This window comes from Poecilia mexicana, unplaced genomic scaffold (assembly GCF_051168715.1).
Source record: "Poecilia mexicana isolate PSO_F unplaced genomic scaffold, ASM5116871v1 scaffold_6, whole genome shotgun sequence".
Taxonomy (NCBI): Eukaryota; Metazoa; Chordata; class Actinopteri; order Cyprinodontiformes; family Poeciliidae; genus Poecilia; species Poecilia mexicana.
The window spans coordinates 10,111,164-10,124,814 of record NW_028263375.1 but is presented as its reverse complement, the minus strand read 5'-3'; the positions used below and the strand labels follow the sequence as shown (position 1 = coordinate 10,124,814).

Sequence of the window (13,651 nt, the reverse complement as noted above, 5' to 3'; positions counted from 1 at the left end):
AAATGTTGCACTTTCTGTGAAGGAAATGATCTAATAATCGTTGAGCGTGTTGGTGTTTCTAATTGCATTTGTAAAAGGATCAAATTAAATTGTTATTTTTTGGTTGGTTTACCAGAATACTTTAATAAGAATTTTAGGGTGATTTGTTTATATCAAATGTTTAATGATTTTTGTTTTTCCAATCACAACTTGAGTTTGACATTTTAACCATCTTCATCCTTGGTTGACACACAACCTGCAGAAAAATGCACATTTGATCAATAATCCAAAAAAAGTTGCCATTTTTCTTCAATAGCTCTGGAAAAAATTAAGAGACCACTTAAAATGATCAGTTTCTTTGATTTTACTTTTTATAGGTATATGTTTAAGTAAAATGAACATTGTTCTTTTATTCTATGAACTACTTTCTTAAATTTATTTATTTGCAGAAAATGAGAAATTATCAAACTAACGAAAAAAATGCAGAGCTTTCAGGCCTCAAATAATGCAAAGAAAACAAGTTCAGATTAATTTAGAAACAGCAAAACTAATGTTTTAACTAAGGAAGAGTTCAGGAATCCATAGTTGATGGAGTAGCCACGAGGTTTTCAATGGGTTCAGTGTAGTGGGCTCTTTATTTTTTCCAGAGCTGTATGTTTGGGTTTTCATCTTTTTAAAAACTAAATAAATAATATGAAAAGTCACAATCAAACAGCCTTTGTGTTTTTTATATATTATATGGAAAACAAAAATTACTTCTGCAGAAGAATGTTAAGGGAAATTAAAGGGTTAAGGGAAGTTAAGGGAAACTGGAAAGTCAAAAATCTAAAACCTATTCTTCATATTAAAGAGCAGACTTTTCTTTTCTTTTCTTTTGTAGTTCTCCAGTTTGGCTTCACCACCATTTTCGTAGCAGCTTTCCCTCTGGCTCCTCTCCTGGCTCTGCTTAACAACATCATTGAAATCCGTCTGGATGCCTACAAGTTCGTCACTCAGTGGAGGAGGCCCATGCCAGCGCGGGCAACAGATATAGGTTGTTGTCTCGCTCTGTTACTCTCAGACTCTGAGCTATTTTGGGATCAGAGACACAATTCCCATTTTTCTCATCTCCTATTATCTGTATTCTATCTAAATTCATCTCCTCTTATCCTCAGTTTCTTCCACTTGTGATGCAACTGAACTAAATAATGTGCCGGAAACAATTTTCACCCCCTCTTAAAACCTGCACAGCTGCTTTTTACACTGTGCATGAAAAGTATTCATACCCAGTATTTACTTTTATGCGTTTTTTCAAATGTAAATTACAACTACATATTTTTTAATTGTTTCTGTTTGTAATAAAACAACGCAAACAAATACATAATTGCAATGTACATGATGCATGGTTTTTAAGTTTTTTAGAAAAACTTGAAAGTGGCTTGTGTAACTCTATTGAGCCCTCTCTATTACCTTTAACACATTTGAAACCCATTTATAAAATCAGTTTTCACTATTTACAATGATGAAATCATAAGAAGTCGGTCCAACTCAGTTTATTTATATAGCGCCAATTTACAACAAATGTCATCTCAAGGTACTTTACAAAACAAAAAGTCAGTTCAGTTAAATGTGTTTTCCAGGCCCATACTGCCATTTTATAGCATAATCAAATAACAGTTGTTATAAAAAGGCTTTATATATCAAATATGACTTAAAATAAATTTTATATCCTAATTTAAAACCTTGAAATTGGGCCTGTGTCTCTTTAAAAACTCCTGCTCTTTCTGAAACACCACCTTCAGGAAGTCATCACAACATCGCTCCTCTGTTAGCCTTTTAGCAACATTTTTACCAGCGTTGAACTCAGATGTAGCTCTTATAATGAACTCAGCAGATGCTCAGTTCCACCAGGTGTTTGCTAATTGCTGCTGGCTAGTTTGAAGGAGCTGAGAGAGGGAGTCGTGGAGGAGGGTTGCTCTGTGAGGCGCAAGCTGGAAACTGCAGCTCAGAGGAGGAGCTTCGTCTGAAGGCAGAGCTAGGTCCAACTGGGTGTTTTCCACAGCTGAATGGTTGCCATGGAGATTAGGAGATTACTCAAACATGCAGGAAAGAATCAAAGCAACACTCCAGATATGTTTTGGGGAATAATATTATGTACATAAGACTGCCCCTTTAATAAGCTTTCTGTCTAAGGAAGCCCAACAGGTCGAGTCTCTGACTTGCAGAAATTGAGAAGGACAGAGTCTTACCAGAAACAGTCCATCCTATGGAGACGGACACATCTACATCCTGTCCGACTGTGCAGCCATATGCTACACCTCCCGCTCCATCAGCTCACTCCCCCATAAGATAAACAAACTCCACCCTGTCTCTGCTCCACTGAGCCCTTCATGTGTCACATCCCCCTGTTAATAAAAAGCAAACCCTGAAACCTTTACGAATATAACCTGTTTTATATTTATCCCGACATTTACTGATGGTTCAAACCCTAATTCAACACAAATGTGCGTGTTTTCTGTGTTCTGTAAAAAATAATTGATGCGGAAAAAAGATGGAAGTGCGTGCTCACAGCACATTAGCTGAAAAGCAGACAAAGCAGCACAGTCAAAGATCAGGCGGGTCTTATTTATGTTTTTCTACCCCCTAGCTGAAACTAATTACTGCTGCACTAATAAAAATGTCACAGACAGTTGAAAGCGTATGATTTATTCCCCCTCATTAAGGTTTGAGGGTTTTCTTAACCTCTGCTGCCCCTCGTTATGATTAATAAAGCATTGAACAATGTTGATCTACTGCAGGTATCTGGCATGGGATTCTGGAAGGTATCGGCGTTCTGGCAGTCATCACCAATGCCTTCGTCATCGCTATAACCTCGGACTACATTCCCCGCTTTGTTTACGCCTTCAAATACGGCCCCTGTGCGGACAAGAGGCCCCGTCACACAGATGAGTAAGAGGTTTTTTTTCTTTTCTTTTTAAAAAAAGCTGTTTGCAGATCAAATATATCTGGAGGTGCAGAAGCTGTTGATAGTTTCTTTTCTCTTCAATCGTCCCAGGTGCCTGAAAGGTTATATGAACAGCAGCTTGTCTGTGTTTGACATGTGGGAGCTGAAGAACAGCAGTGAGTTCAGATACTGCAGGTACAGAGACTACAGAGCATCGCCCTGGAGCACACCGCCCTATGAGTTCACCCTGCAGTTCTGGCATGTTTTGGCTGCCAGGCTGGCATTCATCATCGTCTTTGAGGTCTGTCACTGCGCTCTTGTATGCTTGAGTCTGTATAAACGAGGCAGGCGGCTGCAGCTAAATCCCTTCCCACTGTCTGCCTTTCATATTTTAGTAGCTTTAGATGTATTTCTATACACTGTTATTAAAAGGAAATCTTCAAGATCTGCTTTAAGTTATTTTCTGTGGTTTAATTAAGTTATACTCCAAAGTAAAGTGATCAATGTCTAACGCTACTAGACCGCAAAAAATGTATCCAGTGTGTGCTGCAAGTGATTTATATTTACCTGTCTCTTGAATTTGATCACATTTTGTTACATTGCACATAGTTTTTCTTTAATTACAAAGAAAAAAAATGTGGCTGTACATTTGTATTCCACTCAGTTCAATCAGTAGTTTGCAGACTTGCTACAATTAACTCTGCATGTGCTTTGGGATATTTTTTGAACAGCTTTGCACATCTAGAGACTGGGACATTTTTAACCCAAGCCACCATGTTTAGAGTGAAACGCAGTTTCTGTATGTCATATTCTTACCACTACACTACTTTGTGTTAGCTAGTGACATAAAACTTAAGTTTGAGGTTCTAATTTGTCATAGTGTGAAAAAGTTCAGATTCCTTTGCAAGGCACCGTTTATCTAGAGTCTAAAATGCGAGTCAAAACTTTCTGCTGTGTATCAACTAGCTACGTTACCTTTTTCAGCACCTGGTATTCGGCATCAAGTCCTTCATTGCGTACCTCATTCCGGACATGCCGAAGGATCTGTGCGACCGCATGAGGAGGGAGAAGTACCTGATGCAGGAGATGATGTACGAGGCGGAGCTGGAGCATCTGCAGAAAGAACGAAAGAAAAACGGGAGGCGTTATCACCATGAGTGGCCTTAGCCTCGACCTGTCCACAGCTCATCACTCAGCCCTCAGCTCAGCAACAGAGCTCTCCCCCTCCCCCTCTGCTTATTTATGTATGTTAGCTTTGAGCGTCTAGCTTTGCGCTGCTGGTAGAGTCTCTACACCAAAGACATCCTGTTGAGATCTTCTCCCTGAACTCCTCGTTGTGTTTTCTGCGCCCCTCCATCCAGCAGGTTGCCCTTGGATCCTGTCCCCTGTCACGGCTTCAGTGGGAAATCCTTTGCAATTGTAATGTTTACTATGCAGATCAAGGGCTGCAGTCGACCCTTGCTCCCTCCCAGCCCCGAGCCCTGCAGCCTCTCTCTGTGTGGCAGCTAGCACTTTGCTTCGACTCTGCATGGCAGCGCGTTTCCTCCTCTATATCGTCGCCTTCGGCAGAGATACGTGTGCGTGGCACTAAACGTTTCCTTGTTGCCAAGTGATTCTGGTGATTGTGGCTACCAAATAAAACGGACACTGCTCTTACAGAGTAACTGTATATCGCTGTTAAAGCATGTTCACTGACATTTTGCAGATATTTCATGAACTGCAAAGAGAAAAAAAAAACTGAATTCAGACCACTTGTTGTGAAGGGTGTTGACATCCGTTCTGTGCATTTGATGAAGAAACCTATAAAGTGCATGGTAACACTGTTTTGTACCTTTTGATAGACAAACTCCTTGTCCTGATGCCTGGTGGTTCATGTGAGTGCGAGTTGTGAGGTTGTCTCTGTGTTTCTGTTGATCTTGACTGTCTTGAGTTGAGGAAATGCAAACTTGGTGAAATTTGATTGTGCCTGCAGTGTAACAGCATCATCGCCCTCCACAGCTTGGTCAGCACATGCCTTTTTTTTTTTTAATAAGAGATGTTTGGTTTGGATGTCAGCTACACCTCACTACCTTCTCGGGTCTCGGGGCGACGGTGTATATATGTCGTAACTGGACTCCCGTCGTGCCCGTGTGTTTGCTTTCCACGGTCCAGAAATCTGCTCTTCCGTTCGTCTCCCCGCAGTCTGTTTTTCATTTGCCACTGGAAGTCATGAAATGTGGTTGAAACTCGGATATCTTGGAAATACCTGTGGCTTGGATGTTCGGTTTGCAGACAACGTCCGTATGCTGTTCCTCGCTCGCAGAGCACGAAAAGCACACTTCTGACCCAGTGTTTCAGAAATGGGGAAGCTAAACTTCTTTAGACGTGGCGTTTAGATGTGTTCAGTTAAGATGCCATGGATTTTAACTGCATGCTTCTTTCTAATGAACTTGAGAAGTAAAACATTGCTGCTTTTTTCCTGCTAGATTTGGTTTGGATCTGGATCGTTCCTCAGTCAAACACCCTAAAATTATGAGTTTATAAGGCCTTGGAAAGCTATTTATACCTCATAAATCTTCAAGCGTATTTTATTGGGATTTACATGATAGACCAACATGACGTGGAAAAAAAATTTCTGACGTGAAAGAAAATTTTCTTCTTTTTTTTTTATCAAATATCTGAAAAGTGTGGAATGCATTTGTATTCTGTATCCCAGAATATAAGTCTAATTTAAAAAGAAAGTCTTGAAAAGTGGTGTTTGTTTTCTGCCTCATAGGGACACAGTAAACATTTGGCGGAGCGTGCTCTGATGTCAGGAGATCACAGTCGAACTTTCCGTGTTCAACGTCGGAAGAGGTGTACCACAAAAGACTTGCAGATGCATTTGGATTCTACAAAGTGTTGACTTGGGGACAGCTGATATAAATGCATGCCAAGAAAAAGAAAAAATCTTTTTAGATTCTTTCTTTGTAAAAACAAATGTTGTAAAAAAATTTAGTGCTTTTCTTTCACTGTGTGATTTGTGTGTGTGTGTGTGTGTGGGGGTGTGTGTGTGCGTGTGTGTGTGTGTGTGTGTGTGTGTGTGTGTGTGTGTGTGTGTGTGTATGTCTGTGTGTTGGTCTAACAAATAATTCCCATATAAATTACACTTAGGCTGTGGTTGTAATAAGGGGGGAAAAAGGGCAAAGTTTAAATAGATTGACTACTTTAGCAAGGCGGTGGATTAATGTGAGGGTGGAGCGGCTCATACTTTTCTTATTTGGTGTTATAAATCATAAGGAGTCATTTATCATGTGAAGGGATTACCCAGAGTGCATTGCATGGCATTTTTATGAGACTCAATTGAATTTTTATTTACATCTATTCATGCATTTTATGCTTTTATACCTTTTCTTTTGCACTATCAACCCAAGTTTCCATTTTCTCACACTCTGACAGACAAAGTAACGTCCACATTTCTCAGGTGTTCGCTGAATGTTTGCAGATGATCTGATTTCTATCCTATTTTATAAGATGCAAGCTTTCTTTTCTTGTTTTTTTTAGAAATATATTATTGCGCTTCAGTGCTCTTTGCATGACTTATATGCACACTCAGTAGAAAGCTGTTTTTATGTTAACTTTTTTTTTCACTGCTGCCCTTAGCTTTGTGAAGTCGGTCAGAAATGTCCTCTTTCTGTACGAAGCAGGCCATTGGTCAAAAGCTAATGACGCTTTCAGGTCATGCTTAATCCAATCTCTCACTGTCTTACTGACATCAACTGGTTTTTAAAGAGTCTCTTCCCTGCGATGTGAACACTGAAAATCTATGCATGTCGTTATCCTCGAGTGCTACTTTTCTTTTCAGCAGAAGCAGATGTAGATGCACCGGTACTTTCGTAGAGTATGCATGTCTTTAACGGCTGCTTTTAGCAGAGCCAGCGCCTGTAGAGTTATTACACGTATCACCTCTATTTTTTCAGTGTCGTTCATTTTTGGAGTCGCGTCAAGATTTTATATTGGAGGAGTATTTTCTAAGTCACAGCTTTGGACTCTGCACTGTTTAACACCATCTGTCCGGGAATTTCAAGGAGATTTTGATGTAAATCCTCAGAGCTCGTCTGCTTGGACTCTCGTTTGGGAATCACATAGATGTTTACCCGTGAACGGCCCGAGAATTTAACCCAAAGGCAAACGAAGGGGGGTGTTAGGAACGACCTTGGATGACCCTGTTGCTAACCATTTCTTAATGGCTCTTCATCAGTTCACCTTCTCACAGGTATAAATGCTGCACAGCGGTGGAAAGGTGCTTCTCCAGCCTTCTACCTTCGGCAATAGCACAACATTAGTGTTGTATGATAAGTAATAATGGCGTGACGTTGCACATGTCTGAAAACATAGCAGCCCGGAGGGGGATTAAGCTTCATGTGGTACGCTCTGCCTCCGATAGGATCATGCTTGAAGCACAGTGACGTCAGCTCATACATTTAAGTCTAGTAGGATGATATGACTGTATCGATAGCATTGTTTACTTCATTCCTGTTTACATGTACAAACATTGAAATGTATAAAAATAGTGTAAAATACTTTGGATATCACTCTTTTCTGTAATAAATCATGGATTGTAACTTTTAAATTAAATCTCGTCTCCTTGTTGTTTTTTTATTTCTGTTTTAAAGTGCATGAGGTAGGACTGGACGATTAATCAATCACAATATATTTCTCGATAGAAACGCAATCAATATCAGCAAATACTTTCACTGAACTCTGATCCAGAACCGCACGGCATTCTGGGAGATGTAGGCAGAGAAATAACTTTAGCCACAACCTCTCGCAATCAGCTAAGGAAGTTTGGTGGCATCAACTAACTCACTCACTCTTTGGTTACCTAGCAACAACCTTTTGAGTGACTGGCAGAGCACAGTGTTTCATTACTGCTTAAAAAAAAAAACAGCGTGGAGTTAAAACTGTCACTATGTGTCACAAGTTTGGCATTATTTCAGACATTTAAACCATAAAACCAACCAATAATTATCAATATCACCTGATATTAAACGCTTATATCTTTTCAGCCATATCCAGTATGACCAGAAGAAATGGCTGTGGGCATTTATTATCCTAAACAGTGTTCAAGCTGAACTATAAATCTGCTTATGGAGCAAACTGACGCCCACCAAAATGCAGACGCTGTTTTCTTCTTCACTGTTATTACCGACCGCAAAACCTCCAGGCCAGAGACCCTTCACATAACATACGGTTAAAGAAGATTGTGTTTCTATAACAAAATCTCTCTTCCAGTACTATTCGACCACAGCACTGAGGTTCACGCCGTTGCTGCTTGGCCCGGGACGATGACTGCTTTTCCATCTTACACAGGCCTTGATTTTTTTACAGTGAGATCTAAATACAGCAAAAGAAACATCAGAGCTCTGATGACAGATGGTTCATGCTTTAATTATTTCCTCTGTCATGTGGCCCACGCCATGATATTTCCTTTCACCTTCGCTGACTAACAGACTTTACATAATGGTCCGAGCTGATTTCACATTCTCAAGGCTGGATCCTACAGAACAAAATCAAGAGAATATTTCTTTAAGGTGCAGCGATAACGCTTCGTGTAAATCCATGCTGATGCAGAAATACAGACACGTTAACAAAATTACTCAACTGAAGGCAAAAGAAAGTAACAGAGAGAGAGAGAAAGAAAAAACAACTGTATAATTTGGTTAACTGTGCAATAAATGATGTCATCTGTAGATTAACGTCTTTTTGCTGGAGGGTTTGAATTAAAATATATACTTAACAGCAGTAAACATAACCTGAACAGAGATGTAAAGATTAGACTTTTTATGGTTTCTTCACAGTTTCTGGTTTTCTTTGAGGTCTGTTAAGTTTAAATTTCCTTTGATTGGATTTTCTTGTTCCAAGGAGCATAACATATGAAGAGAAAAATGTGCTGCAGAGTTTTGGTTTTAAAGCCAACAGAATATAAATTATTTACATGGCAAAGACAATTCTTCTATCTGCTTCTTTTTTATATTGTTAATATCATGTGAGGAAAGTCTAAGCACATTCAAAATTCATTTTTCAAGCTATGATTTATTTCTTTTATTGAAGAAAAAGGTTTCCCAACCCAACCGGGCCCCATGGGAAAAAATAATCAGTTAAACGTTCAGGCCGTTCTTTTCTTATTGTTGAATCATGAGCACTGGCTTTATCAAAGGTAAATAAGAAATGCAGGACTTTAAGTGCTTTTCTAGATTATTTTGTGCCTTAATGATTAATTAATCATTAATGCATTTTTGGAGCAATTTTTGAGCCTGATGAAAAGTTTCTCCTGAAAAGGTTCAACGTTATTCTTTGTTTCCTAAAGCCTTAGAAATGGAGCTGATAGCGAAAATTCAAGCTGGAAGACTCCGCCCCCTCCATTCGCCCATCGGCGTCATGCTCATCTCCAACCTCAGTGCTGGACCTCACCCGGCGCGTCCAATCATCAATCAAACTGCATAAAAGGATCCACACCAAAGCCGTCAGCCGGTTCCCAGCTGCGTTCCACACACCACCGCCCCATCTCCACCCACATCCTTCGGTTCTCCAGGATAGCACCCTTTCCTGACCTCCACCACCAGTGTCGAGCATCCCTAATCAGTTATCGGGATGTTCATCGAGCTCACATCAAATCTCGGCTCAAATCAGCTGCCGGGGCCCAAGCGCCAAAGAACTGTTACTCATTCCTGTCATTAAATCTTTTAATTGTTCCTTTTTCTCCGTCTGAGTCTTTCCAGACTGAAATGGCTTTGTGTCCCTTTTCAGACTGATTGATGTCAACAACTTTGAATTTGTTAGGTTAGAGTGCGATTTGTTTCTTTTCTTTTAGCCTACTTCATGTTGTCAGGCAGGTTCTAGATCAGTGATTTGTTAGTAATTTCGATATCTGACAGTAATCAATCAAGATTCGGTGTGGAAAAGTGGCTCTTTAAAATTCATTCATGATTTTACAAAGAAAGGAGGGCTTGATTTAGATATTATTTTTCTCTAAATGGATGAAGTCATCATTTGAAAAACCAAACTGTGGACTTATATTAAGTTAAATGATAACACAATTGCATCAGTAAGGTAAAAGTAGAAGATCGTCTATTTGATTTAATCACTAAATGCACGAATGTTGATTAATGTGGATATGTATATTTTTAATGAGTTGTAAAAAATATAACAAGGGGAAATTCCTGTCTCTACCAGTCGCTCTCTAATCCAAACCATTTGGCCTCACGCAAACAGCCTGGGCCTCACTATGCTGATTTATAACCAAAAATAATGCAGGGGAGAAAATCCTTGTGGTAGAAAAGCAATAAAATTGTATTTTTCTAACTTCTGCACCTGAAATGGAAAATAAGCCCTGGTTATTCATAAAATATGTTTTGTCTGCGTATCACCGTATGGTGGCTTTTTTTACAGGGCCCCAAAGAGGGAGCCTTTGGGTCAGCCTGCCACTAAAACAACAATCGTTGTTTCTCACATTTCGAACGGAACCGTTTTCCAGATCAGACGGGATTCCAACCGCAGCCTCGACTTTCCGGAGATTTCAACCAGCTTCAGGCTTCAGACGATAGTTCCTCCTCCCCACACACACCTCTGAGTGAGTGGCGTCATGAAGCAGAACGGACGGTGAAGATAATCCGTGGGGGAGCTGCTGCAGCTGTCGTAAATCCTGCTGATCTGTAAACAGGACCTGGCTGCAGAGGACGAAGGAGTCACAGCAGGAAAGTCCACAAATCACAACAGGATGCAGCGAGGTCAGAGAAAGGAAAAGCTTTTCTGGGTGATTGATGATGGGATATTATTTCTATTTCACTTCTTACTGTGTAATTTGATTTCCGTTAGTTTACTTTAGATGCTTTAATCAGTCCACCAGTGTTTGAAACTGTCCAGTTTTCCTGGTTTTAGGTGAGAATCGTCAGGTCAATTCTGAAAAAAAAAAAAACAAGTGCTAAATTGTTGTAAAATGCTTCACTCCCAAGAACTTCTACTTTTATTATATCAACAGCTTGATTTTTTTGTTTGTTTGTTTTCAGTTTTTTGGTGAAATATTTTTTTCTTTTTTTGTTGATTCCAAAAGAACCTGCAGCAATTTGAGTTTTGCTTTTGTTCTTAACATATTTAATTCTAAAAGAAAAAGAAAAAGTTACAAGGATACTACTGACACTTTTTATTTTAATTATTGTCAGAGATTATTTATTTCACTCTCATTTTACATTTTCATCGTTATGTCGTGATGGTTAGAAGTTAAGTTGTGATGCTTTTGTTCCCATTCTTTTGTTTTTTACTTTTTTGCTGAGCTGTTTAGCTAGTTTCAGTTATTTGAAAACATAATTGAAACATAACTTGTTATTTTCATATATAATCATGTTATTCTAATAAATAAACTGATGACTGTGCAGTTTAAGATTGTATCAAAAATAACTCAAGATTTAGTGTCACTGATTAATTTTTAGTTAAGTGTATTTTAAATTTTGTGTTCTTGTTTTACTCACTTTGCTCAATGCATCTGTATTTTTTAATATTGTAAAACACCCCAGTATTTTTCATACTCGACAATTTAAAGAAGTAAGCCTGCCTGTCTTGTAAAGTGACTTTAACCTGTTTGTCGCGAGAGGACCCAAATTTGGGTCCTCTGCGCTTGCCGCAACAAGATCGATTGAAAAAACATGCTATACATTTATCAATATAGGCATATTGCATATCCACAGATCGGGAAAAAGCTCTTCTAAATGATACAAACAATATTTTCTACATCAACAACACCCAGCCTGAACACGAAGTAGCTTGATAAAACGAAACGTAATTAGATGCTAACGAGGCTAACGAGGCATACACGGTAAAAAATGCAACAGTGAAAGAGCAACTATTCCCAAAGCCCACAAACTATCAACCAGAGTAAAGCCGAAGCTCTGCCGTTTCCAACAATACCAGAATCACCACGCTACGTGCAAAACTCACTGAACCAGCAGCTGAAGAAGAAAAAAAGAAATCGCTAATTTCACGAAGCGAAAAACATAAATTCAGTCCTACCTTTGCTGTTTCGTGGTCATAATCCTTATTAGACTAAATATTTCCACTTGGTTCGATAATCCATTTTCCCTAAGTCCATCTCATACTGTTTTCGGCTCTGCCCAGAGCCTCTTCCGCCTCCTGGGCTTCCATATAAAAATGTAGAGGCGAACTCCGTCAATGCACGTCACATGCGTTTCCCGTCCTCTAATTGGTGAATGGCTTTAGTTTCCGTATTAATGTCAACGCCCTCGGATTCTATTGGCTCTGACGGTTCGAAAGACGTGTCAATCATCAAAATTGGCCAATGGGATCCCGAGAAACCGCCCCGCGTAAGTTTGAATATCTGTATTGAGAACTGCATGGTTTTACGCGCAGAGCGCAGACTAGAGACTCCAGGAGGAATTTTTTTTTCAAAGGAACCCCCAAAAACAATTATCAGATGTAATTACTTATCTATGACAAGTAATCATTTATTCTATAAGAATAAATAATTGAAACAGAACCTACAGAAAAAAAACTGAGAAAGTTCAAATGGCACAAATTGTGCCAAAATGGCTAATTTGGAAGGTCCGCCTAGATTTTTATCAAGTAGTACCTCTCTAAAACTCATGTGATGCACTTTCTTTCCATGAAACTTGGCACAGTAAAAGGTCAGATTGTGTACTGTTGTTTACTACATCCAAAACATGTAGTAAACATGCTTTGAAAGGAATCTTCATATATTGAACTGGTTTTTTTTTAGGCGGAAATAGATATTTTGCTTAATTTCTGCTGTGTATCATATTAATTCACTTTCCTCAGTAACAGGCAGGGTGGGTTTTAGAGCTGCAACATATTCTCTAGAGTCTTGTCTTTATTTTGATACCAAAACAATTAAAATAAACTCTGTAGTTCTTGAGATACATTCAATTCATTTTGGGCATGTATTTTCAACCATATTTCTCAAAAAGAGGCCTAGAGATGATTAAAGCACATTTGTTGTGAGTTGATGTGATACAGCTAAACCAAACTGAACTGAGTTCCCATCAATGTCTGGAGGGAGCAAATTTATTTTAGAAAATCTGAAAAATTTAATATTTCTTACAGATACCAGCAATAAATTCAAAACCTCAAGATTAAAACTTACATATTTTTGGATGTTCTTTTGTCCTGTAAGCCAAATTAAACTCAGAAATGAACAATAACTTCTTAGAGGTTTTTTTAAACACTATATTTAATGAATGAAATGTAGCCTACGTGTTGTGGAAGTTTGAATATACAACTTGAACTGTACTCATAAACTATTAAGTGCAGTATTTTAAATAAAGATATTAACTAGCCTTAAAAAAATCTCAATAGTAATCACTTTCCCCAGCAGGGATGTCTGAAACTAATATGTATCTTTCTGTGAACATGAATAATTAACTGACAACAGCAGCTCAGTGAAGACAGCAGCCTGCAGGCCCAGGTTTAAACTTTCAGCTGGGGGATTCAAATGTGAAGCAAGCAGAAAAATAGACGAATAAAAGCATTGATGCTAAAGGTGATGAAAAGACTTTGAATGAAAATCAGCCTGAAATACTGACACTCCTTTCACCAAAGGTTGTATTCTCTCTTTGAGACTGTTTCATTCGTAATCTGTTCAATATATAAACAACTCACTTCCTCAGTAACGTCCGAATTAATCTTCACATCAAACTAATGAATTGTTTTTGCATTAACAAACTTGTTTAAATTGCAGAAACAGTCCAGGAAGGAATGCTA

The 13,651-nt window shown here is 38.8% G+C and overlaps 1 protein-coding gene across 1 annotated transcript in view; it reads left to right on the top strand.

Annotated features, from left to right (window-relative positions):
• The window catches only part of ano3 (anoctamin 3), a 50,199-nt gene extending 42,701 nt beyond the window's left edge, over window positions 1–7,498 (top strand). The window contains exons 23-26 of the mRNA XM_088006221.1: window positions 860–1,012; window positions 2,757–2,907; window positions 3,014–3,203; window positions 3,887–7,498. Of these exons, the coding sequence (XP_087862347.1) occupies window positions 860–1,012; window positions 2,757–2,907; window positions 3,014–3,203; window positions 3,887–4,069 (677 nt within the window). The 3' untranslated portion in view covers window positions 4,070–7,498. The remainder of the gene's footprint in view (window positions 1–859; window positions 1,013–2,756; window positions 2,908–3,013; window positions 3,204–3,886) is intronic.
• The last annotated feature ends 6,153 nt before the right edge of the window (window positions 7,499–13,651 follow it).